Here is a 27,518-nt window from a genome sequence, read left to right on the forward strand (position 1 = left end):
CGCTGCTCCTCAGTGCAGTTTAAAGACTCGCCGTGTTTCTGGGCAGAAAATCACTTTGTCTTTCTGATGCAGTTTCCCAGAATAATGAAAAACAAAACAGAAGAATGAACTGATAATCACGTGTATGAGTGGAGATTTAAACCCATTTGGATTGCCTCTGCATGTCTCAATCTGTTACATAGGTCTGTCTGGCCCGGCTTGGCCTGTCATATTATCTATTTTAATACAACTATTTGCTCCCATTGGACAGAAAGCCAAAGGGGCAGATTAAAGTGGTGTTTATAAGCCCCCCCCGACTGGGCACGCACACCACCAGAACATGATGGTCCCTTCACATCTGCTGCATTCAGGCTCCTCGGGAGCATTTCTTCACAACACAAGATGCATTCATTCATGTTTCAGCTGCAGAGCGACGGGGGAGTAACTATAATTATTAGACAACCACTAATAACAATGCTGTTGGCCTGAAAAGATGAAAATACAATACGTTGTTTTTAACTTTTGGTTTATTGTTTAGAAATAAACCTATTTGTAATATTATTGACACAATATCTAAATTTTTTCCTACAATATAAATGTCCATGCACTGACTTATTTGACTGGGGGATTAGTGCAGTACTGGATCCAGATCTGTAATCATGGTCTCTACCGTCACTAGCTGGATTTGACCTGAAGTGGACTAAGGTGGTCTCCACATATGCAGGTGGTCTTGACAGCCCTTCAGCGAGGACCTGAGCGGCGACGAGAGGTCCTCGATAAAGATGAGAGGTTGAAAAACCTTTCTAGCTGAATTGCAATTAAACAAGAGGGCATGACTTAAAAAACTCATCTCTGTAAGGGTCTCGAGGGGGCTTCAGACCGACACACTTTCCTGCTCGCGCAGGAAATATCTTTTTAAACGTTGGGGCAGTAATGTTTATTAGAAAACAAAAATGTTGAATGGATGACTAATGAAAACTCAACGTTGCTGTGTAAAGGTAGGTTACATCTCAGACCTGCTATCAGGCAAACACAGAATACTGGACCCAGTAAGGTGCTCAGGCTTAGACCTCAATGAAGACTTCAGGATCGGTACACAGACCATCAGGACAAAAGTCCAGCAGGTAAGAACTTCGGTCTCATCTCGGACGACACGAGGAGCAGAGAGGAAACACTGGATGAGGACACGCAGGTTAAATATAACGAGGGGGAGGAGACACAGGTGAGACACAGGTGAGACACATCAGGGCTGAGAAGGCAATCACACAGGTGGGAAACTTGACAGGATGTGGGATGTAGAACAAGACAGGACCAGGGGTTAACAAAATAAAACAGGAAGTACGAAACACAAGTACAGAAAACACAAATGTAACGTAACACGGGTCTCCTGGTTGAAAGTCCCGTGTTTGTTTCTCATTAAACAGCCAATTTGCATCAGTTAGTGTTTCGTTCACATGGAAGTCGTGCTGCAACCTGATTGGTCGGATAAAAGAGTTCATGATGAGGAAGCATTAATCCACTCACTCTCACTTACAAACTATGTTTAAATAAGGTTGATTCCTCTCTTTATTTAAAAAAAAACAGTTCCAATCTTGTGTTTTTAATTTCAGTCGTGATTTTATTTATTCGGATCACACTTTTGCCCTCGATCAATATTTAAATACACAGAATGAGCCGAGTCCCTGCCCTCTCTTAGACCTGAAACCTCCAGATGATCTCACATCAAACACAGAATCAGTGATGAAGCAAAGATTCAAAATCATACTTTTGCTGCCACCTAGTGTTTAAATGGTGGCCACTGACTGCATCATACATGATGACATCACTGAGTCAGGTCAGCAGAGCTGGAAGTTTAAACATCAGCGTTTAGGATCTGATGGATGTCAACGATAATAACTAAGAACTGACCACGGAGGGAGATTTACTGTCACATCATATTCATTCCAGCATTCATTCCAGACATAAAACTGATTATAATGAAGGTTAAGTGTTGGCTGAAAGAAAAACAAAGCTGTACCCTTTAACTCCTTGTGTTCTAATATTTAAATTGCAAGGTGTCATATTTAATGTTTTGTGATATGTATATTAGTGTACTGTGAAATGTAGTTTTTATATCCTATTATGCTGATTATTCATGTGTATTTCAGTACTGTGAATGTAGTTTCAGCATGTTGTTCATTCATATAATTGTAGAAGCTCAACTACAAACTAGAGCACATCAGCTGCAGTCTTTGTTAAACTAGTTAAACTGTATCGTCCCTATTTAGATACAATGATATTCTTCTATTTCAAGTTACAGATTCAAACACCAACAGAGACTCTTTCAGTCATCTTCAGTTGTGCTCTGACTATTTTTCATAATAATCTGTTCTTTTATTTTCTAAGAAATGTAATTCATGTTCTTACAGCGTTTTCTCCACGGTGTCCCTCAGGGCTCTGTGTTTGGTGGGATGAAGGTTAACAGGATCTCCTTGTGAATCGTGATGATTGATGTTTAATGTGGAGTAATGGGACACTGAGAGACCACTGAAGCAGACAAAAGGACATCGCCTCCGCTGATAGGTGGGTTTACAGGTTTGTCTCCACCTGTGGTTGACCTCTGTGACTTGTAGTTCTTTCTGAACTGAGGAACTACAGGAACATCTTTCTTGAAGCGTCCGTCGGGTCGCCTCCACTTCAACACTAATATTTCATATTTGGGTCCATTTTCTTCACAAATACAAACGCAGTCAAACTGCTGATTCATCCCCACAATATTGATATTGATTAGACATTACAGGAGCTGCTGCTCATGTGCAACAACATTGCTAAGAGACTGGCCAATGTAGTCATTCTGCATATGAAGAATTATTCTTTATTCTGTTGTCTTTGCCTGCAGAATTGGTAATATGGTATTTATAAAATAAAATGTAAAAAGCTGAGGAAGATAATTGATGTTCTCCTGGTTGTATGAGGGGAAGTAAAATGGAACTAAAATGAATATAAACTGTATATGATGGAGATCTCGAGCAGCAACAGGTCTGAAGCTTCTCGTCTGTGTGATTTTTTTTTTTTTAACACAATCCCACTTGACATTCCTGCGTCCTGCTGCTGAGGCTCCACTCCTCCACCCTCCACTCCTCCACCCGCCTCTCCGCCTGCTGTCTCCGAGGTGGAGCCTGATACCCCGACGTCTCCTCAGCTGAAGCGCCGGTCGAAGCAGCGCTGTGAAGGACTGGGACCAGCACAGACCTGGGACCAGCAGCGGATCGGGGAGGGACCAGAACGGCGGCTGCTTTGTAGGAAGGAAGTAGGGTTTTTTTTTTGTGTGTGGAGCTTTTGGTTTGATTCTTTCTCTGAACGCGGCGGAGCTCCGGGAAGATGAATCCGCTCATCCTGATGTCGCTGCTGGCGACGATGGTCGCCGCCAAGTCGCCTCGGCTCAAATTCGTTCTGCACGGTAGGAAGCTGCGGGTTCTGGGTGCTGTGTGGTTTAAACAGTATTTATTAATATTCATGTCGCCGGACGTGTTTCATCCATGTATAAGGAAGGTGATGGACCGATGAAGGGATGAAAGGAGGGATGGTGATGGATGGATGAGTGGATGAGAGTTTGGTCCCGAGGTGATGGACGCACTTATCCTCCAGTTTCTCTTCGTCCTTTGCGGATGAAGCTCAGACATTTTCACGGGGTTACCTCCGGATTCATCTCGTAATGACGCCGCCCTCCCCCCACTCACCGAGTAGTAAATTACGGGTTCCAGCATCCAGGCCGCGCGCGCGCGCACGTTAAAAACAGGATGAAAACATCTGGAAGGAAACTGATTCGCGTTAATGTGAACAAACGATCACCCAGATGTGTTTTCTTAGTCAGCTCGGTGTGTTTTAAAAAGAAATCCATTTCCAGGTTACATTGGAATTATGTGCACACACACACACACACACACACACACACACACACACGCACGCACGCACGCACACACACACACACACACACACACACACACACACACACACACACACACACACAAACACACAAAGGCACATTTAAATGATTTGATTTGTGCAACTTGTGGCTTTTCTCTTGGTCCTTGTTTTCCACTCGCGTGTTCGTGCATTGCGCGTTCACGCTCGTTGCTCTCGGGCTTTAATTGGCCGCCGTCCCTCCATCTCGTCACCTCCAGAGCGGAATCAAACCCAATGGACGCGGACACACAACCGTCTGGACTGATAAGGCGCTTCGGGGCTGCAGGTTCGGCTTTAACCGCAGAGCGGACCGGGAGAGCGCGTCGTCCCCCCCACCCCCGGTGAAATGTGACTCCGGCGGCGGACACGCTGGAGGTCCCGCGTCCTTGCGGAGCTGCAATGCGGGACACGGCAGCTGCTTCACACTGCAGCAGAGGAGTCCGGCTCCGGGAACCAGAGGGGTTCTGCAGAGGGGCTCTCTGCCATAACACATTCTGTACATTTACACATGTAGACATGGAGGGGGGGAGGGGGGGGGGGAGTGGAAAATTCCGAGCCGACTCCTAGTTATCTATTCCACTCACGCCTTTTTACACCTCACACACTCCTCTAATGTATTCAGCAATCAGTCGAGATGGAGGCTGTGTCAAGTTATCTGTACCCCCCCTCCCCCTCAATCCCCTCCCCCTCAACCCCTCCCCCTCAACCCCTCCTCCCCGCGGATGAGCACCGTACAAAACGCACAGATGACGCCACGGACGTGCAAGTCATATCAATCAAACTCGTTGTTATGCAATTGTGAAGGGGGAGCTGTAAATGCTTGTCGCACACACACACACACACACACACACACACACACACACACACACACACACACACGCACACACAGGTAAACTGTCAGAGTGGATCCATCAAAGGCCCAGTCTGAGGAGAAGCTGTGTGGCGTTTGGGTGACATAAGGACGTTTGTAGCTTCAAGGGACTTTTTCAGGGCTCCAAACTGTTTTTTTTTTCTTTCTTCCAGATTTAGGTTCGACTTGTGTTTGATTCAGGGATAAAAGGTTAAAGGTGAGACGTGATTTGTCGGGGACACACGATCCATTATAACAATAAGTGCACTGAACCTCGACGGGAACAAGACGTCATTCATCCCAAACAACCAACCAGCGCGCTGTTCCATAAATCCTGCCTTCGTGAGGGTTGTAATGTCCAGGTTATGTTCAAACGCGAAGTCAGCGTCACCAACAACAGCCTCCAGAATCACGGCTGCGCTGAATTAAAACCTATTTCTGTATACATGAGGTGTTTACTTCTTCCGTCCGGTTGCTGTTGCCTATCTGACAATCAGACATCATCAGACTACCAGAAACTGCCGACAGGGAATCAGGGCAGTGAAGTTGACGGTCAGGAAACCAAAACAATGAGCTGATAGATGCTAAAAAGCTGCAAAATGTTGATTACTGCAGCTTTAATAGGAAATAATAATATATTTTATACATACATGTGGGTATAAAGTATGTTTTTTTGAGGTGTGAAAGTATATTCTCCTCGCCTGCAGGCGGCATGTTGAATGTGGTCAGAGAATGGAAGTACACGCACGTTCTTTCTGCCAGAGAGTGACGAAGATACGAGAAGACAGAGCGAAGGGAAGCAGGACAAACACAAAGAGACAATCTAAATCAGAGACATGAAGAGAACGAGACACGGAGACAAACACAAAGACAGAGAGAGACTGGAAGAGAGACATCAGCTGACGGCTTCCACATCGGCGGCAGGATCCTGAACATCAGAACACTTCGCCAAAGTTCATCATTTGTGTTGACCTTCTCTCTCAGCCGGAGGCCCCGACGCCTCGATAGCCTATTGAAGCACAAGTCTGATAGATTTTCCTGTCAAGTTCATGATGGAGGACTTTGAGATTGGCAGGCAAAGCGTCCATGTAAATAAAATCAGTCATTATATGATGCAAGAGCAGGAAAGACTTCTATCAAACCCCCCCTGACTTTGCCTCAGCTGTTTTTTATTTTCCAGGAACTTTTATTCAAATACAAATTAATATTCTTGACTTTTAGTTAATTACCGCATTTCTAAGTACTTTTGTTTCTTTAAAAGTGACTCATGCATTCGAAGATGTTTCACCTTCCTTCGAGGATCACATGCTCCTCTACAAGTGGAGTTTAATGAAGCCCTTAAAAAAACACTAAAAAAAGAGGATGTTTCCTCGTTTCCTGAAAAGCTGACCTTTTTAAAATTCATGATTTTCACCCAGCAGCAACAGTCTTTTTTTTTGTCATTAAACTTTTTATTTAAAGAAAAACAAGTTATACATGTTGCTCTTATGTATGTACACATGTCATTAATCAAGAAAGAAAAATTCACAAATTACAAAAGCACCCACACTCTCCCCATCACAGTACTTCAACAATTTAATGTCTTAAGGAGAAAAGAAAGTGTGACAGAAACGTTAGGAGTTCAAATAAACTTCCAACGAGATCTTACGTATATTTGAGGTTTATTTATTGATAACAAAAGTACTCGTTAAGGTTGAGGTGACAGAAGTACGTGATGACTTGATACGGATCAAACGTCAGGATTCAAGTTTCGCAGAACTTCATAAAACCAAACTGCTCTCTCGATTACATTTCCAGGGTAATGTATATTCTCTCCAGATTACAGTCGCAGTTTTAAACAATGTGAATACAAAACAAATGGAAAAATGCAACAAAATCATATAGTTAGGTTGAGGCAACAATACAAGGTAAGCATATCTTTCAAAAACATCTTGATTCGAATTTAAATGACTTTGAAATTCAAACATAAATTAAATAAAAGCACTTTGTTAAACGGGAAACTAACAGCTTAAACAGAAACTATATTGTTAAATGTCAAAAGCAAATGTAAAAACAAGAGAAACTCTTTTTTTTAAGACTGCATGCAGACTCATTAAAATAATATGTGTGTTATTACTGAAGCCTTCAGCCACATCGGCCTTCCTTCCTTCTTTACTTCCTTGTGAAGTACAGGCGACATCAATTAGATTCCCACCAATCAGAGAGGACACTGTTGCCATAGCAATAGTTGGTTGGCTAGCAACCCCTACCAGCGATCACAAGCACTTCATCCTTCATGTCAGACAGGATGTCTGTTATTATTATATATTCCAGGCCTGGGAACAAAATCAATACAAACACCACATAACCAGTACCCACGACTGTATAATCACCTCTCATCATTCATTGTGAATATATTAATATTGAGATACAGAGAGCAAAATACATCATTAGTTCAGAATTAATTTATGATCTCATGGTGCGTTTTTGTTGAAGATGAAAGCACTGATTTTTATAACATTTATTTTTCTATTATATAGTCAGCCGCTCGAACAGGAAGCCGGTCGGTTCGCCTCAAAGCTTTAAGCTGAAACGTCTCTTTACAAAATAAATGCAGAACTGTATTTCCGAAGCAGAGACCGAATGAAAGGAAGAGGCTGGTTGGCCTATTTGAGGTTTGAACCTTTGATGTTTAATAAATCCACCTTTCGAATTCCATTTGCTATCAGACAAGGCAGATGTTTTGTAGAACTCTTTCAAATCTTTACAAGCTGATCTCCGGTGCATGTTCACCAGGAAACCACGTTGTTTAAAACCATGTCATGTGTTGTCGGGGAGTGTGATTCTGATTGGATGACGGGTGGATGTGAGACTTTTGGGTCCGGAGAGAAATCCAACCAGGCATCTGTTGCTCACATGACTAGTTCAGTGATATTTATGCTCCCACCAAATGCCCTTTTCCTCCGACACCCAGCCGTGTGATTCATCTAAAAGCAGACGTGACGTCAACCGAGTTTTGTAAACTGAACCAGTCCACATCACCACGAGTCCTCCAGCAGGACCCTACATCCACAGCAGATTAGATTAAAATCCGGAGGTCTGGCTCTGAGCCATCAGGGTTTCCAAATTTTGACCCGACCTGCCGAGGAGCTTAATCTGGATAAATCTGGATCATCTTTTTAAATAACTTCCTGAAACGCAATTTTGCTTTCATGCATTGACCTTTGGTGATTGTGATTGACCCCTAAATGCTTTTATTATTTAGTTCCTTGCTTGAGCTGTTGATTGGACGGATATCCTGTCGATGAGAAATTGCTTTTGTACATATTCTTCTTTCGTCTCCTCTTTCTCATTATGAATGAATGACTTAAGTAATAATTAGTAACAACAGACGTAGTGATGTGTTACTGAAATCTAAAGTGGTTGGATTTTTCCTTTTAGTTTATTTTAATCTTTTTACTACAGGGCATATTTTCATCACACAAGCAAACACATACAATGAGACAACGTGTGTGTGTGTTGTTCTGGTCCACAGAGCCCTCCAGATTCCATTTCGGCAAACCGGAAAACTACATCAGCATGTACCACCAGGAGGGCAGCGACACGCTGTACCTGGGCGGCCAGGCCATGGTCTACGTGCTGACGTTCACCAACAGAGGCGTCCGCGACCTGCAGGTACGCTCTTCTTCCAGCTTCCTGGGGTTTCATCTCTCGACTGCAGAGCTAACAGAGTTGGGGGAGTGTTGGTAGGTGTGTTTCTAGAGCTAACAGACGTGTGAGTCGGTGAGTTAGGCATGTTTCTAGAGCTAACAGACGTGAGTCGGTGAAGTGTTGGGAGGCGTGTTTCTAGAGCTAATAGATGTGTGAGTCGGTGAGTTAGGCGTTTCTAGAGCTAACAGACGTGTGAGTCGGTGAGTTAGGTGTTTCTAGAGCTAACAGATGTGTGAGTCGGTGAGTTAGGCGTTTCTAGAGCTAACAGACGTGTGAGTCGGTGAGTTAGGCGTTTCTAGAGCTAACAGACGTGTGAGTTGGTGAGTTAGGCGTTTCTAGAGCTAACAGACGTGTGAGTCGATGAAGTGTTGGTAGGCATTTTTCTAGAGCTAATATACGTGTGAGTCGGTGAGTTAGGCGTTTCTAGAGCTAACAGACATGTCAGTCGGTGAGTTAGGCGTGTTTCTAGAGCTAACAGATGTGTGAGTCGGTGAGTTAGGCGTTTCTAGAGCTAACAGACGTGTGAGTCGGTGAGTTAGGCAGGCTCACGTCTGTTAGCTCGAGAAATACGGCTAACTCACAGACTCAACCAAACTACACTCGGAATCGCGTTTCCAGGGATTCTCTTAAAGAACAAACAATCGCAGATTTACACTGTTGAGGTAATAAAACTACATAGCTCTAATTAAAATGACTGAAACCAAACCAAAACAACACAACTTGGTTTTAACGGGACAGTGAGTCTACAGTCCAGCACCCAGACCTCCTCCGTGCTGGTCGACAACCAAACCAAAACAACACAACTTGGTTTTAACGGGACAGTGAGTCTACAGTCCAGCACCTAGACCTCCTCCATGCTGGTCTACACCGGGCTCAAACAGTTCTCCAGTACCGACGTTGGTCCGGACTAACGCGTCCTTCCTTCCTCAGATCCCGGCGGCGTCCGACCAGACGGCCATCGACACCTGCAAGGCGAAGGCTGCACCGCTCGAGGTAGAAACTCCTCCCCGTCGCTCCTCCCACATCAGTGTGTCATCATCATCGACGTCATCATGTTTCCCATCATCATCACCTTCACCTTAACCTGCCTGCCGCGGCGCCTCAGTCAGGTTAGTGCTGTGAGGTTTCACGTTCTCATTCAGGCTGAATCATCGGAATAAACACAGTGAAGTCATTCAATAAAGACCAATAAGTGATGGAAATTATGCAGATGAGATAACGTTACACAGGAGACGCTTCACCTCGAGACAAACACAGAAGACGAGCTGTTGATAATTGCATAAAGTGCAGAATTCCATAGAGAGACAGAGCGAATACCAAGAGATTAGTTCCACATTGGACCTGAAATAATCCTTTAGTTTAATGTGAAACGCTTGGATTAATCTGAGAAGTCGAAGCGCTGCTCGTCAGAGAATACAGAAACACGACAGAAAAGGTTCCCGGCAGAGAAGCAGATGTCTTTGTATGAAAAGGTTGAACTTTAAAGACCTTTTTTTTGTCACCATTTCACATTTCATAAAAAAAAAAATTACAATGAATAATGTCCACATTCATTTTGCCACGGTAATATAATTACAACACATTAACGGGATCATTGAAAGTCGTTTTCTCTTCATTCTCAGGGTTGAATTCTCTATTTAGCAAAAACGATAAATCACTACTATCTACTCCGAGCTACAAGCATTAGGTATAATATTCATATTTCAAATATGAGGGTTCTCTTTATCATAATGTTGATACTTAATGCGGACATTCACCTCACTCATTCAGGATCTACTAGATCTAATAGATGTACTAGCGCCACACCACTTCCTGTCTAAACGGTTCCACCGACAGGAAGGACCATCATCAATAACTCACTGGGACTCGTCTTCATCGGCTGACGACAGAAAGGATCCGAGGCGTTGTTCTATTTTTAACGTTGATCCTTTGAAAGCAGCCAATTATTTCCATATCTGTTTTTCTGGAGCTGCGTCAAAACTGGAAGCCCTTCAGTCTCCGATCGGCCGACTCAACACAGGAATACGGTCAGATCAGCTGAGGGTTCGGTGCTCAGGAGGTCCAACAGGGTCAGACAAAACCAGGTCAGAAGAAACGGGCAGATAATACCACAGAAAAGGCAAACACCAGAGACCATGCTGCAGACTGCACTGGCTTTATAGGACTAATGAGACACAGGTGGAACTAATTAGCCAGGTAGGAAACAGACTCTGGCGGGAAAACCCACGAGGTCGAGAAGTCTGAAAGGAGAGGACATAAGTAATGAGATAAAACAGGAAACACAGAATTAAATGAACCTGTGAGTTGATATTCCTGTTTAAACACATAAAGTATAAATGTGTAAACGCTGCAGGTCAGTGAAGCCGACCGAAACAAACATCAGCATTCTGTCATCAGGACAAGAACACCTTTTCTGCCATTTCATTGTCTAATGTAAGATACAAAACCCGCAGAGTATCTCAGAAAGTTACTTGAGTTGCAGCACAAAACAACGACGGCGTCGATTCAAAATCAGCTGAAGGTCCAGAGAGTCAGATGGTGGTTTGTGGGAAACCTCGATGGAGTTCGGAGGTTAGATAGACCGTCTGTTCCCAACTATCCTCAAATCCACCAGAGCTTCAGATCGTAGAGAGAAAACACTCAACAGTTCAACGATCTGATACACGACGGTAACCTTCATGAAATATAATCCTACTTCATACCTCCGAGACCTCCAGGAGGCGTTCAGGTTCAGCTTAGCTACATGTTCTCTGATTTTACACTTACAGATCAACCTCCAAGAACACTGTAGATACTCAAGGATTCTGCTGCTTCCTGCTGGTAGCGAATGTCGGCGTCGGACATAAATCAGGAGGTGCAGAATCATTAAATATGAATGCGACTCTCTGGGGCACGGGGCTCACGTTTCAGTGAGCATTGTTTGTGAGCGCAGAAAGCCAAGCAGTAAAACAAGACGACGTGAGGCTCCGGGAGCTTCAGTTCGATCAGAGAGGACGTTGGTTGGAGGTCGATACTGCTACAGCTGCTATCGCCCCCTGGGGGACGTCGTCCACGGCAACGCAGCCTCACCGGTTATTCTGCATATATACGGCCTCTGGTTTTAACCTCAGGCCCGGATCTCAGTGTGGGCCACTTAGCGACCTCAAAGTATCAACGAGCCGGGGGCAAAAGCGCCATTTTTAATTGGGCTTGTTATTCTATTTTATTTATGATACCATATCAAAATTTAAACCGATCTGTAATTTTATTGCATCCTGAAACATCGAAAAAATGTTTTTTTTTCTCCCACAAGCAGGACGTTGTAATAACGACACGGTAGAAAAATTCATGGATTGTAATCTGTAGGTTTCATGCAGAGTTACGAATGTAACCAACGTTAACTAGAGACGACAAAACCGACGTTAGCTTTAGACGTCAAAACCAACGTTAACTAGAGACGACAAAACCAACGTTAGCTTTAGACGACAAAAGCAAAGTTAGCTTTAGATAACAAAACCAACGTTAGCTTTAGACGACAAAACCAACGTTAACTTTGACAAAACCAACGTTAGCTTTAGACGACAAAACCAATGTTAGCTTAAGACGACAAAAGCAAAGTTAGCTTTAGATGACAAAACCAACGTTAGCTTTAGACGACAAAACCAACGTTAGCTTTAGACGACAAAACCAACGTTAACTTTGACAAAACCAACGTTAGCTTTAGATGACAAAACCAATGTTAGCTTAAGACGACAAAAGTAAAGTTAGCTTTAGATGACAAAACCAACGTTAGCTTTAGACGACAAAACCAATGTTAGCTTTAGACGAAAAAACCAACGTTAGCTTAAGACGACAAAACCAACGTTAGCTTTAGACGACAAAACCAAAGTTAGCTTTAGATGAGAAAACCAACGTTAGCTTTAGATGACAAAACCAGAATTAGCTTTAGACGACAAAACCAAAGTTAGCTTTTGCCATCGTCCACGGCAATGCATGCCTCACCGGTTATTCTGCATATATATGGTCTCTGGTTTTAACCTCAGGCCCGGATCTCAGTGGCCACTTAGCAAACTCAAAGTAACAACGATCTCTCACAAAAACACCAAAGTGAAAAAGTCCCCCCCCCCCTCCCCCCGCCCACGCAGCCACCTACACACACTTACACAAGCGCTGGCCGGCTTCGTCTTTGGCTCATGTTCATGTTCATGTGCCTCCATCTTCTGTTCATAAGGAATACGTGATGCATCTGGAGGGTGATGCTGCTCTACTGCAGGCTGATCTCTCCTATGTTCTCCTGCTTTGTTCCTCTCTCTCTCTGTTAGTTTCCAGTCTCTCTCACTCTCTTGTTTCCTTCCTCCCTTTCTGCCTCTTTTCTCTCTTAACCACGTTTTCTCCCCTCCGTCTCTGCATCTTTAATCTCCCGATATGTGTGTTTTTCTCTCCTTCCCTCCTGATTCTGCTTCGTTTTCTTGCCTTTTGTCCCGTCTCACAGCTGGAGTGTGATAATTTCATCACCGTCATTCAGAAAGTGAACGACACAATGATAATCTGTGGGACGAACGCCGGCAGCCCGAGGTGCTGGATGCTGGTAAGAGTTTCTGCACACAAATTCTCTGAAATGTTAAATCGAAGCGCTGCAGACTCTTTCTGTTGCTGCTCATCCAAACACCGTCGAGATCGATTTGTATTTAGCATTTCTTACTTATTTGTTTTCCTGGCTTGATGAAGGCCGGGAGTTATTCATTGCCTCGGAGGATGTTTTCATTAATAAATCTTGTGTCTTGTGACAAACAGATAATTGTGGGGTCTTGGGACAGAGAACTGTGAGATAATAACACGTAATGATGCACCTTTGGACTAAAGCGCTCCTCCGTCTCCCGGCAGGTGAACGACACCGTGCTGGTGGACGTCCAGGGAAACGGGCAGATAGCGTCGGCCTCGGACATCTCGCCGGCATATCCATCCCAGAAGTCCATCAGCGTGCCGGCAGGTAACAACCACGGCAGATTAATACCAGAAACATAGAGTTGTGTTGTTGAACCTCAGAATCGCCAGCTGGAGGAAGACGACCGGTGACTTTAGTCTCCTGAGTGGGAAAGTTCACGGTCAAACCTTCTCCTGCGGAGGTCATCGTTCTCCTGAATGTGGGCGGAGCCAACTGGGGTCAACCACACACACTTGGGTTGTTATTGGTTCACCAAAGATCAAATTCACATGATGCAAAGATGAGGATTTGCTTAATGCTTTATTTGCCGTTTCGCTCACTTAGAATAAAGTAAACAGGAGCTGAATATTCTTGTTAATTATGCGCACTGTGACTGGTAGTTTAAATTTGATTGGAGAATATGAACAATAAGGACCTTCCCTCTTATAGAGCTGATAAGATTCTGGTCACATCAGCGAGTGAATGTGTGATAGCTTCTTCTATTTTTGGACGGTCTCGATTTGCATATCAAACTTCAACAAAGCAAAAAACGCTCCAAAAGGAAAATCTCTGATTGTGCCAAAATTAATTGACTTTGGTGATCTTGTGATCGCGAATGTTCTTGTGACCAGAAGGAATCAAACAAAACGATGAGTTCAGGCTTTTTTCTTGATTGTGTCACCATTTCTCACCTTTTATTCCCACGTTCTTATTTTTGGTACAGAGCTCTGCGTATGAACGCCGATGAGTCCCGAGCTCCCAGCAGGGATCCGTCTCTGATTATCTCTCTGTTCATAGCGAGGCAATGCTTTTATCTAAAGTGCCTCAAAGAGCGGATCCTCTGGAAAATCGGCGTGTTAACAAATCATTACCTACCTGCCTGAACGCAGCTCATCTAATGTGTTGCCTATTAGACACCGATTAAAATGCTCTGCGCTAATTGGTCTGTATTAAGACTAAATGTCTTTGTGTTTCCGAAGAATTTAACTCAGGAAAATCATTTCTGAGCTGCAGACGCTGCATCTATGTGGAGAGCTTTATACTCAATATTACAACATCAGGAGCTTCATTAAGTGACTAAACATGTTGGATGGAGGTCTTTAACTCTCCGCGTTGCTCTCCAGCAGCCGGGGGCAAAAGCACCATTTTTAATTGGGCTTGTTAATCTATTTTAATTATGATACCATATTAAATTAAACTGATCTGTAATTTTATTGCATTCAGAAACATCAAGCGGGATGTTGTAATTCAAAAAAAAAATGAATGAAATGTAATCTGTAGGTTTCATGCAGAGTTACGAATTTAATTGTTTTGTGTCACTCAGTACGACTTTTTTTTCTGTCAGTCAGGACATTATGTTACAGAGCCAACGTTAGCTTTAGACGACAAAACCAATAGCTTTAGACAACAAAACCAACGTTAGCTTTAGATGACAAAAGCAACGTTAGCTTAAGATGACAAAAGCAACGTTAGCTTTAGACGACAAAAGCAACGTTAACTTTAGACGACAAAACCAACCGTAGCTTTAGACGTCATATCCAACGTTAGCTTTAGACGTCAAAACCAATAGCTTTAGACAACAAAACCAACGTTAGCTTTAGATGACAAAACCAACGTTAGCTTTAGACGACAAAACCAACCTTAGCTTTACACGTCAAAACCAACGTTAGCTTTAGATGACAAAACCAACCTAAGCTTTAGACGTCAAAACCAACGTTAGCTTTAGACGACAGAAGCTACGTTAGCTTTGGACGTCAAAACCAACGTTAGCTTTAGACGACAAAAGCTACGTTAGCTTTAGACGACAAAACCAACATTAGCTCAGACTCAGACCAGACCGAACCAGACCAGACCAGACCAGACTCGGCCATCTGCCGTTGTGCTTTCACAATAAAACCTGTATGTGACGGAGCTGTTGTGAGTGAACAGACATCAGACGTGTAGCAGACAGGAGGATGTTCTAAACATTAATCTGAACACTAAACTGAATATAAAACGACTAGAACATGAGTGGTTTTTATCCGGCTGGCAAACCCTTTAAAAAAATGATTTTAATAACACTGCGGTCGAGTGTGAGTTCTGCCTTCAGGCTGAAGTGTGAAATGTAAACAGTGTTCTCAACAACATAACTGTTTAAATTAGCATAATTAGCCAGACAAAGGTGCATGCTGGGACGTCGCTTCATTTTTTCTACTTTGATTCCTGTTCTCATCTTGTCACAAAAGGTCAAATCAAATATCAAATATGATGGTTTGGCTATCAAGCTCATGATGAACGCAATAATAATTGAATGGTGTAATGGTGGAACGTAGCTCCCTGATTGGCTGATGTGGAAGTGGTGCAAGGGTCACATTATCTCAGCAGAGATGTTTTCAAATTGTTAGTGGAGGAATCAGCGAGCTGTTAGTCGGCGCCGCGGGACGCCGTCTTCTTCCACACGGAGATCCGTCACCAGGGCAACGAGCCGACCCTTCGCTCGAGTCGAGCGGCGTTCTAATAACCATCAGTCCTAATTAAGATGCTGCTGCTACGGTTTCTGCATCGCTATGGAGACGGCACTCTGAGAAGATGGTGATTGGTGGCAGCTCATCAGTGCAGGCTGATATGCTGCCTGGATGTCTTCTTCGTTGCTCTTCATCCTCCTCTTCCTCTCTGTGCTTCATGTTTCCTCTCTGTATCTCTGAACCCCTTTTTCTCTGTTTCACCCTTCTCCATCTTCTCCGTCTTCTCTCCTCGCTGCCTCAGAGGGGAGTCTGTACTCCGCCATGTCGTCAGTGACGGGTCACGCCGGCTCCATCCGCCGAACGTTCAGCTCCCAGAAGCTCCTGAAGACGGAGAACATTTGGCTGCTGAGTGAGTAGGAGGAGAAGGAGGAGGAGGAGGAGGAGGAGGAGGACCGGTCTGATGAAGGATGGTGGGCGGTTCTCTCGTTACATCACCCACCATCACTCTGATGGCGAGGAACAACGTGTAGCTGTGTTCACGACTTTTACAGCAGGAAGATGTTGATTCTCACAGTTCTATTATCTGCTGATAATCATCAACATAATACGCTCAAAGTAATACTCAAACATTCTGCAATCACTTCATATTTCATAAAGAAACAAAAAGATTGTTTTTATTGCGTCACAAATTAGTTTTTGTGGAAAAAAAAAACAAATCACAAATTCATATTTGCTTATTAGAAGATGATATGAGACGTCTTCCGAGGTTGAACTGGAAACAAATTGTTTGAATCTGGTCTCAGATCCCCAGTTCGCCGGAGCTGCCATCATCCCGTCTTCTCTGAAGTACAAGGAGGAGATCTACTTCTTCTTCACGGAGCTCAACAAGACCGCCCGAGTGGATGAGGAGCCCTACAGGGCCCGGATCGGCAGGATCTGCACGGTGAGAACCCTTTGGGGAAATGTGGACCAATCAGAGTCCAGTAATAATAATAATAATAATAATTAGAGGCCTGGAGGTTTTGTATGAATACTGCAGCGTTACCAAAGAAAACCGCTGGTTATAAGTGAATTATTCAACAGAGTAGATGTCGTTTCCTGTATTCTGATGCATTTTAACGTGGTTTGATACTTTTATCTGGCTACAACAAACATAAAGTCATGTCATCGTTGAGGAGTTTGGTCTCAGACCAGTGAGAAGTTTAGAATCTATCTTCAGACAGACTCAAGTTCTACAGGAACCAGACAGGATCAGGATGGTGTTCCAGTTTAAATGGTGACTTTCAGCTGGTCGTAACTTGAGAGTCACCAGGTAACACGGTCACCAGGTAAAACGGTCACCAGGTAAAACGGTCACCTGGTAACACGGTCACTGGTTCAACCCAAACTCTGGTGACTGCCTCATCATGACTCCGTTGTCCTTCTCCGTTGCCTCCAGGTGGATGAGGGGGGCATCAAAGCCCTGCTGCTGGACTCGTGGACCACCTTCATGAAGGCTCGCGTGATGTGCGGCGCCGGAAACACTCAGCAGCAGTACAACAACATGAAGCAGGCGGTGGTGCTGACGGCGCAGGACAAGAGGGCCGGAGTCCTGTACGGCTTGTTCTCCAACGCCTGGTGAGTCCAGTATGGAGTCCTGTAGGGAGTCCTGTACGGAGTCCTGTATGGAGTCCTGTATGGCTTGAAATGCTGGGTTCAGTCCCCTGCAGGGTTTGATGATCCGTCTGTGTGTCCAGGGGCCGGACGGTGATCTGTGCGTACTCCATCGAGGACATCGACCAGGCGTTCTCCACCTCCAAGCTGAAGGGTTACAGCAGCTCCTTCATCGGCACCCGGCCCGGCATGGTGAGAGCCTCTCTCTCCTTTCACTCGGCTAATCTGAGAAAAACAGCATCCAGATAAAAAAACGTGCAGCGTCGGCTTTTTTATTTCCGTGGTGGAGAGATTGAAGTGCAAGTTAATAAAAGAGAAGCAATTTCAAACTCTCTATCCGAGGGGCATCTTTGTGTATTTAGAGTCGATATACTCTCTTCTCCTCTTAGTGCGTCCGCAAGAACTCAACGACGGCGGCGGGCCCCAATGACATCAAGAACCTCGGCGTCATCCGGTACCACCCGGAGATCGAGGATGTGATCCGGCCGGTGGGCGTTGCCCCGTTAGACCTGCCCACCGACGACCAGATCACCCACACGGTGGCTGACATCGTCCTGGCGGTCAACGACGAGCACTACAGCGTCCTGTACCTGGGGACAGGTGGGTGTGTGTGTGTGTGTGTGAGAGAAGGAGACGCAGCGCCCTCTAGCAGTTTAGTGCTGTACTGCATTCTGACGGTTCCTTTGTTCACCTTCCCTCGTGTCGTCTTGTAAGTAAAGCAAAGAGGTGACGGTTCTTCTCGTCTTCACGTTGTGAAACGTTAGCTGCTGATGCGTGATGTCATCGCTGTGATGTCATTGATGGCGACTGCATCCGTTGGCTCGCTAGCTACAGTATCATCTGTACTCGATCAGATTCATGTAGTCCGGATCCGATCCTTCTATTCTCTCAGATAAATATCCTTCTATCAATTTAAATCTAACATGCTCAGAACGTTGATCTGAAGAAGATAGAAAGCTAGTTGCTTGCGTGCGGCCGCCATCGTTTCATCAACATGTTGATCCACAGCAACCTGAAGAGTTGTGTAATGTGGACGACGAGCAAACGCAACTCAGTTCACCTTCCATGTTGTGTTGGTTTCCAGTGGGAATCGTATTCATGCGGCTTATTTCATATAATAAAAGGAAACAGACGTCGTGTGTTCATATCAAACAACCAAATAATTCTGTTCCTCGTCCGTCAGCGTCATCGTCAGCGAGTCAGAGTGAGTCAGAACATCCACCCCGAGGTCACGACGCTGCTTTAATACAGATAACAGAACATCACAGGCATTTAAATTATGCAAAAACAATAAAGCGTTACGTTTGAATTCCTAATTGAAGCTTTGAATAAAAACGAGTTGAAGGTCGACATCGAGGTTCAAAATGTGTTTCTGTCCAGAATCCATTCAGACGGTTTCTGTTTGATCAGAGCAGCGTTGCCGAGGCGATGCTGTTGCCCTGAGCAGCTACCCCCCCACCCAAAAAAAAAAGGAGAATAAACGCCTTGTGCCTCAGGGAGGTTACCATGGCAACCATCACAAGTCATATGCTCACGAGTGCATGAATGTCTAAGCGTGCCGGAGTGCAGAGAGTGATGAGCAGCTTCCTCCTGCCGAGGACGCGTGTCCTTTATGGGTTCTAATAAGAACAGAAGAAGAACCAACGTGGCGATGAAACGGACGGGTTCTCGCTGTGGGTTCTTGGATGATGTCATCACGCCTCCCTCCATTAGCTCCTGTTGCTCCGCCGGCCGGACTTTCCCTCGCCTGTTGTTCCTCGGCTCTCTGCTCGTACATATTTAATGTAACGAGATCAAAGTAAAATCTGTTAAAGAGAGAGAGGAATAAATGATTTCCATCATCACTTAATTCTTTATTTGAACATCTCATCGTTCTTTTTCAAACGAGGGTCCAGGACTCAAGAGGCAACGTGAGCCGTATGAACACAACAACGGACATAAGTTAAAATCAAAGATCCGCCTCGTCTTTCATCCGTCTCGCCGTTTTAGTTCTTGCAAAGACTCTCGGCCGATCCAGTAGAGGACTGGACTGTGGCGAACTTGCTCCTGGGACCTGGACTCTTATAGATTAAGAACATTTCTCCATACACTGCGTTTTGTCTCGTTACCATCGTCTGGCCAAGTGATGATGATGTTTGGAGGCTAAAGGAACCGTTGACCCAGACTAAAGTGGTGGGCGGTCCTCATTAGCTACGTAGCTTAGCCTACACTCGCTGTGATTCAGACCAAGTCTAACTGGTCTCGTGGGACTTCTGGGAGATCCAAGCTGACAGAATGCTGCAGGATATGACAAAGTTAATATCTCTGTCTTTTGATCAGCAGACAGCAAATAGTTCAGCAGAAGTTATGGAAATAATAACCAGCTACACTTTCATATCTGTCAGCCTAAAAACACGACAGATATTCACTGCTGACAGGCTCAACGTGGTGCAGCGGTTTAGTTCCTTTAAAATCCAACTGAAAGAAGGTACAGAAGGGTTTTTATTATTAAAAGGATTCTGACCTGATTACTATAGAAACTCAAAGGAACTCCTCTTCCTCCTGCTGGGCTTTGGTGTCCCAGATAACCGCTGATATTTAAGTCTTTCTTGTGGGTCTTCTCAGTTTCATCGGAGTCCCTTTGGGTAAGAATTGAAGTCCAGCTGATATTTGCAGCCATAGATAGAAAATCATCCCTGTATTTAAAATGGTTGAGTTTGGGGCAGTTCAAGACCTGGTCCAGAGGCAGTCGGACTAATCCAAAGCCACAAAAAATGGGACTCAGTGTGCAAAAGGCCTTCAGGCTGAAATCGGTGTTCAGGTCACTTATCTGTGCTGACAAGTCCCAGCTGGAGCCGACCGTTCTGGATACGCTGCAAAACCTACAGCGAGCAGCAGCGTCCGACTGGGAGCGAGTCGCTTTGTGTTGCGTCGAGTCGGGACCCGAAACAGCGGCAACGGAGGTTTTGACAGCTTGTCGACCTCAGCCGGCCTCTGGAGTCGGGTCACTGCTGCAGACAAAGGAAGGAGAGAGGGAGATTTCTTCGCCTTCAGAAACTCGCTGACAGATTGAACAGCAGCAGATGTAAAAAGCTGCTCGGAGGCGATACGGCAGCGAGCTTCCCTGAGGGACGCAGGAAATGCCAGAGTCGTACGTTTCAAGTTGACTTTACGTTTGAGATCAGAGGCAATTTTCTTGTCACGCGGTGTGACATTCGAGGCAGCGGCAGCTTAAAGGTTAGAGAGGCGGATCAAAGGTGTAGAGAGTGACTGTAAGTCGGTGTTAAGAGGAAGGAAAACCCCTTGAAAACAGAAGGAGGCCGATCCGACGGTCGAAGCTTTGAGACACGAGTGTGTTGCTGCATGGATGTAAATAAGCTACTGAGAATGTGTTTACTGGAAAAAAAGATGAACTCAGCAAACCCTGGATAAATAAAACCCAAAAACTGATTCCCTCAGCAGACGAGTTCAGCATCGTCACCTTCCCCCCCAGAACGTCACGCTGCTCTCTTTGTACCGATGCACCGTTTTTGATAAAAGAGCTGAAAATAGCTGTGGACGGGATTAGACAGTCACATGAGAATTAACCGGATGCAATGAGGATCTTTGACTACAAAGAGAAAAAATATAGATTTGAAGTTTGTGAAGAAGAGAGGAGACAGTTTGAGGACGACAGCAATAACCTGCCGCCTCATTACGGATGTGAAAGCACCTCACGGAGGAATTAAGATGTAAGATAAAACGCCATCACGTTGTCACAGCGGGGACGGGGAAATCATCTCAGACCTGACAAAAGACCAAACCAGTGTGGACGTCGTCCTGTAGGGAGTCTTTAAATGTGTCAAGTCATTCAGTTGGAGAGGACGACGATTAACTGAGCGCAAATAGTGAGAAGGTAGAGGAGCATTTGTCTAGCTTCCAGTCCAATTAAATGTCCCAAACAGGTGGGCAATAAGGAAATACTCAGTCTGAGTGATGCTGCATCGCAATGTCTGCTAGATCGATTAAAACGGAGCGACGGCTCAGAGATGTAATAACGATTCCTATCGACCGACGCGTTGAACAAAGCAATGATCCAGCAGCCGCCGGGTTGATCCCACGATTAGAAACCCGACTCATCAGACAGTTGGAAATGTTCACACAGACGTGGCTCCTTATGTTCCTCAGTGAGACTGTTTCCATGTTGAAAACACCAACACGAGTTCCAAACGCTGAGTGAGACGCTACGCCGTTGTAAAGACTTGATACTTGCCCCCGTCTGGCCTGGGGTCTGCTGGGTGCTAATCTGAATCACCTTTTGAACATCGTGTCAGCATGAAGCCGGGATGATGAGAGTCCTGAGGCCGGATGTTCACGCAGAGGCCCAGTGAAGCGTGACCCCCCCTTTAGAGCGATGACTCGGGTGTTTTAAAGTGGTTATACAAGGTTTTTCCCTCGTAGGGACGGCGGTCGGCATTCAGCCCATCAGGCTGGAGTAGCATCACTGGAGCAACATGATGTACTGCTGCGGACAGGGCAATGAAACACATTTTATGTACATAAAAACACCAAGAGATATCACACGACAAAACCAACGTTAGCTTTAGAGGGTTCAGGTTGGGTTTTCCCAAACATATTTTTCCTGAACTTGCATAAACCAGTTGACTTGGAGAAACCCTGGGAGGTTCAAGGCCCCTGGAGTTCTGGGCTCCCGGGTTCCTGTTGGTTACAAACAATGCTAGTTCATGAGAAATCATTCTCCATCAGGTTTGTATGTAAAATCTGTTGAACAGATCTCTGCCGGAGGCAAGAATAAAACTTTTTGGACGTTGAGCTCCACCTCTCTGTTGTATAACTGGATCGGTTCCATCCAACGTTGAGGTTACTGCTCTCCGCCTTCACTAATGCCTGTTAAAAAAAGAAATCTCTAAAACTCGGTAGTCTGCCATGTTGCCTTTGGCCCTGCAGCCCACCTCAAGAGTGGAAGTGGTCCAAGTTAAATCCATGAGTTTATAAAACACACAAAAGACAAGTCTGTGTGTGTTCTTGTAGCTAAGTTGACGGAGATCCATCCCTTCTTCCTCATCTCCACAGATCAGGGCAAAATCCTCAAAGTCCTTCACACCAGCGAGGGCGTCTTCATCATATCTCAGTACACTCTGTTCCACAACGAGGGCCCCGTCCTCAACATGGCCATCGACTCTCAGAAGGTACGACGCGTAATAATCGCTTCTATTTAGGTCTAATTACTCATGTTTCTCATGATAAATAATCACTTTTTTCATAGTAGATAGATGTTTAATATTCAGTCACTATTCCAATGTTGAAATTGAACCTTTGAACCAAAGTTTCTGAAATGTTTCTGAAGCAAACATGAAGTATGTACGCTGCGTTATTCGAATAACACCGGTTTCTCCTCCTCAGGGACACCTCTATGTCGGCACGGCGATGGAGGTCCAGCGCCTGCCGCTGGCTGACTGCAGTCGCTATGGCGACACGTGCAGGGAGTGCATCCTTTCCCGGGACCCGTACTGCGGCTGGGACCGAGCCAGGAGGAAGTGCATCCCCATCCCGCCCGGATACAACGTCACCACCGGGTACGCTTACGTATGATGTCACCGCTGCAGAGGCATGAGTCGGCAAAAGAGGAGATCTTTAACTATGAAGGAAAAACCTGCATTTAAAGAAACGATGCCTTATTTCTGACTGTGAGGATGACATTTACATAAAGTAGGAAAAAAGTACTTGAAGGAAAAAACTAAAATGCAAGTTGAGCAAACACTGTGTATCACTCAGTTAGTTAACTTCTTCGGCTTTAATACATCTTGTGCATTTTCAATTTTAAGAGACAATATGCAAATCCAATGTGCTGTAATAACCCCCCAAGACAAAATTGAGTCATTTGTCAAGGCATTTTAATTTTCAAGTAACTAAAGGTTTCTGTGGAAGCTCATAAGCTGTTTGTGAAAAACTATTTATTGCTGCTAATTTGTCGTCTCTATTATTCCCCAACAGGACGCTCATTCAGAATCTGGACCATTCCAACTCCTCGGTTTGTGGGGAAGCTGCTGGTGAGCCTCTCTCTCTCTCTCTCTCTCTCTCTCTCTCTCTCTCTCTCTGTATCTTAATTAAACCAAATAGGAATCTTTCGGAGCAGCTTCAGTAAAAAGATGATTATCATATAATTGAGCAGAGTCCAACAAGCTGCGGGGGATTTTCTTTTTCTTACATCATTGCCTTTCCTGTTTTAAAGCTCCGAACCGATTTACATCCTCGACCAATCACGACTCCCCTCTGGTCCTAAAACTGTGTTTCATTTAAGCGATGCCACATTTCCTCTTCCCCCAGAAAATAACTAAAGACGATAAGAAACTGTGTGTTTTTAATCTTTACCGAGTTTCACGGGGATGCTTCATCATGTTCACACAAAAAAAACGATATTTTGTCATTTTTTTTACTGAATAACACAACATTTAAAATGAGTTTTGGTCGAAAAACCGGATCTTCATTTCTTTGTCTCCACAGCTCTGAAGCAGCGCCGCACCTCCCCCCGAGAGGTGATGGTTCAGTCCAACACCTCCATCTTCCTGCCCTGCCCCGTGCGCTCCTTCCACGCCACCTACCGCTGGGAGAAGGACAACTGCATCAGGAACTACCCCTGCCTGTTCTCCGGAGACTTCTGCGTCCTGGGCCCGGCCGTGGACACGCCCCTGAGGGACGGCGTCTTCCGCTGCATGGCCACCGAGGACGGCTTCAAGGTGGAGGTCATCTCCTTCCGGCTGGTGAACGACGGCCGGCTGCTGGCCGCCTCCCTGGCCTCCACCTTGGGGCCGTCGCTGCTGCTCGCCGCGGCGACTCTGTGGCTCCATTAACCTGCAGCTACCGCTAAATGCTAACCCCTCATCCTTACTGGCTCCCGATGGCGGGAAAGGGGGAGGAGCCTCTGTTAGGAGGTGAGCTTCGCAGAGCATCGAAGAACATGGTTGGGTCGGACGGTGAAAAATCACCCTTTTTCCATATCAATTTTTAAGAGAAAGAGTCCAGAAAATGTGATAGTGATCTGTATAGTTTTTAGCATAAAGCAACATATCTGCAGCTGGACCAAGGATGTGCTGTCCGTGTCCAGCTGGTTCGATCCACCATCGCCGGGTGCTTTGCGAACCTTTCCTCTCTGACTCCAAACATATCGTATGAGTTGGGCAACGAAACAGCGATACCAGGCCGATTCTTTTAACCATTTCTCTACTTGTTTTCAAATTGACTTGACTGTGCTTACTTGTGAATATATAAACCTTTAATACCGCTCTTACATCAGTCGTTCATCTTGTTAGACCTCATCCGTATAGCTCATTAGTACTTAGATTAATGTCTGGTATTGAGATTTAAAAAGCCTTAACACTTCTGGGACAAAAAGCTCCTAAGCACAATTTTGCAGTCGAGGCAGAATACTGCAGCCTTGGTCGGACCGGCGCTGTAATTAGTGCCGCCGGGTCGAACGACATCGCTGGGAGGAAGTGTCAGCTTTTTTTTTGACAGGAAGTAGGCGGATGGGCAAGAGCTCATTCTGGAACATCACTGTGTCTCAGCACCTCCTCCTCAGTCGAGGCCGTTTCTAGCATCTTTTTATCCGATGGTATCAGACATTGTGATCACGCCTTGTTCACAGCTTTTTCCGTTGTCTCTTTTATTTTTACGTGCCGTCGTCGTCCCTCCTCCCCGGAACATCGGAAACAAAACAGAATGTGAAAAACACCACATCGTAGTTTAATGTTAGCTCCCTCAGAGTCTTAAACATAGAGACACCAAATAATGAAATTAAACCTTCCAATCTGAAAATAGCTTTTGAGAGACATTCGTTGCAGGTTATTAGTTGTTGTATTTTTGCATATTCTGAATCAGTTTTTAGGATTAAGGTTAATCTGCTGCAAAGGACGTCCGATTCGACAACGCGTAAAGATGTGAACAAGGTGTTGCGCTAAAGCAATTTAAAAAAAACACACACACACATTATCATGGAACCGCATATTAGACATTTTATTGTTTGCTTGGAGAAAAAAAAAAGGCTTGTACTTAGAACCGTGAAGTGTGTTCTGTGTTTTATCGCTCTGCAGATGCTGATTTCTACCATTGCTGCCTACGTTTGTGACACTTTGTGTTGATTGAGTTTTTACGCCATTGTTAGAATGTGAGACGGTGCAAATAGAAAGAAAGTCAAACTTGTATCTCGAGGTTCAGCAGCAACCACAACCGGCGACGAGCTGAGTGGCTTTAGCGCTCCGCTACGTCTGCAGCATCATATCTGATAACACTTTATTTATTAAGAAGGCGGATTAAGGCTGGATGTAAAAAACACGAGTTCAACAAACCAAAAAACTAGTGCCAACCCTCATGAATACCGATCAGTGGAGAAGTGATGAATTATACAGCGGATTTGCATGTTCTTCTCCGGAGCTTTGAGAATTATCGTTCTCTGAATACATAAATGTGGCAGAGATGTCATTAATAGCCAATTAGACATTAGAGCCGCCTCGTCGTGTAACGTATTAGAGAATAGATTTCACAGCGTCGGTGTAGGCAGCGAGCTTCTCCTCGCCTGTGATTCTCAGATTAGTTGGGAGTTGCTGCTCTGGGATCTGCTGTCTCTCTGCATTGCAGGGTTACTGGCCGAGCCAAGAACAGGAGAAAAAAAAACATGTTGGGCAACCTCATCCTCCTCGATGCTTCTCCTCATGAAACACTCCGTAAACCTGCTGGAACATTTAGTCCCGGACTCAATTCACACTCCTGATACAGTCATCGCGGTGTCTCGCCACCAGGGGGCGAAATTATAACTCCGCAAACTGGTAGGCGTTTAGTCCAAGCTTCGCAGAACTGTGTTTCATGAACAACTTTCATATCCCCACGTGTTTAACGTTGGGAAACGATGATTTGCGTTCAGGTTTGTGGTTACAATAACAAGATAGCGTAACAGCCATAACAACGTGACTTACCGTGAATTAACAACGGTTAGCCTTAGCATTACTGTGCGTAACAAACATTAGCGTTATGTAACGAGTGTAGAGTCAACATTGACCTCGGCTTTCTTAGGGACATGAACAGCGGCCTCCTGGGTGAAAGTCCAGCTCTTCTTGCTTGTTAAACTCGTTATTATGCAACGGAACTTTAAACGGCTGCTCAATATTCAACGTCACTGCTCTGCACGTCACAGTTTCCATAGCGACGGAGACTCAACAGGATTGGTTCAAAGGCTTTAAACAAAGTAAAGTTTTAGCAGTGAGGGAGCTCGAAGGGTCGACGGGTAAAATGACAGCTCAGTGTGGGCGTTTGGTGGAAAAATGATTATATTTCCATGACTGTGATCTGTCTTTAAATATGAATCACTGTGTTACTGCGGAGCTTTTCTTTCAGGCCTCGTGATGAACCAAGAATCAAAAAAATAAAGAAAAGTGTCGACTCATTCAAGTCAACGGAGGTCGCATCATAATATCCGTTAACGAACTAGAGCAGATTAATTAAAACCATCCCTCCAGTCGTTTACTTCACAAAGTTCTGTTAGTTCGGAACAAAACCGACGTATTATTTTGGTCGAGGTTGAACTAAAGTGTGGATTTGGGACTCGTCTTCGCTGCAGGTCTTCATCGTTCAGCAGATTTCAGATCCATAGTATGAACCAGCTGTTCACCTTTCTGTTGGAGTCCTTGCTTTGTTCCCACGGCTGCATCCATCACTCACAGCCGTCTGACGGAGGCTCGACTCCTTCAGAGCAAGCTCTTCATTTGCCTTCAGGAAACCGTTTCACGGGATCAGGCTATCTGCTGGAAGCGATTCCACGTTTTTTTGTTTGCTGGACATGAAGTGAGCCCACGATTCTGTGTCTTGATATATCTCATTTTAAAAACGACATGCCAACAACTCTATTGTTAAAAGAAGAGATTTCTATTGGTGCCATGCCAGTCTAACGCCATCTCATCACATGTACTTTCAAAAAATCAGATATCTATTATAGATATTCATGTAACAAACCCATATTGACATGTGTTTCCCTGAAGATGTGAGGTGAAAATTAATAAATTATGAGTATAAAGAAATGATTTTC

At 44.8% G+C, this 27,518-nt stretch overlaps 1 protein-coding gene across 1 annotated transcript; it reads left to right on the forward strand.

Annotated features, from left to right (window-relative positions):
* The first annotated feature begins 3,200 nt into the window (after positions 1 to 3,200).
* LOC311024017 (semaphorin-7A) lies at positions 3,201 to 27,518 on the forward strand. The gene is made up of 14 exons (XM_084026200.1): positions 3,201 to 3,418; positions 8,289 to 8,428; positions 9,395 to 9,457; positions 12,936 to 13,031; positions 13,328 to 13,433; positions 16,113 to 16,220; positions 16,615 to 16,754; positions 17,250 to 17,428; positions 17,548 to 17,656; positions 17,854 to 18,064; positions 22,517 to 22,632; positions 22,847 to 23,019; positions 23,438 to 23,493; positions 23,948 to 27,518. The coding sequence occupies exons 1-14, from the start codon at positions 3,340 to 3,342 to the stop codon at positions 24,292 to 24,294; spliced, it is 1,923 nt and encodes a 640-aa protein (XP_083882326.1). The 5' UTR covers positions 3,201 to 3,339; the 3' UTR covers positions 24,295 to 27,518.

The sequence above is a fragment of the Eutrigla gurnardus genome, assembly GCF_963514095.1.
Source record: "Eutrigla gurnardus genome assembly, chromosome: 14".
In the NCBI taxonomy this organism is placed as follows: Eukaryota; Metazoa; Chordata; class Actinopteri; order Perciformes; family Triglidae; genus Eutrigla; species Eutrigla gurnardus.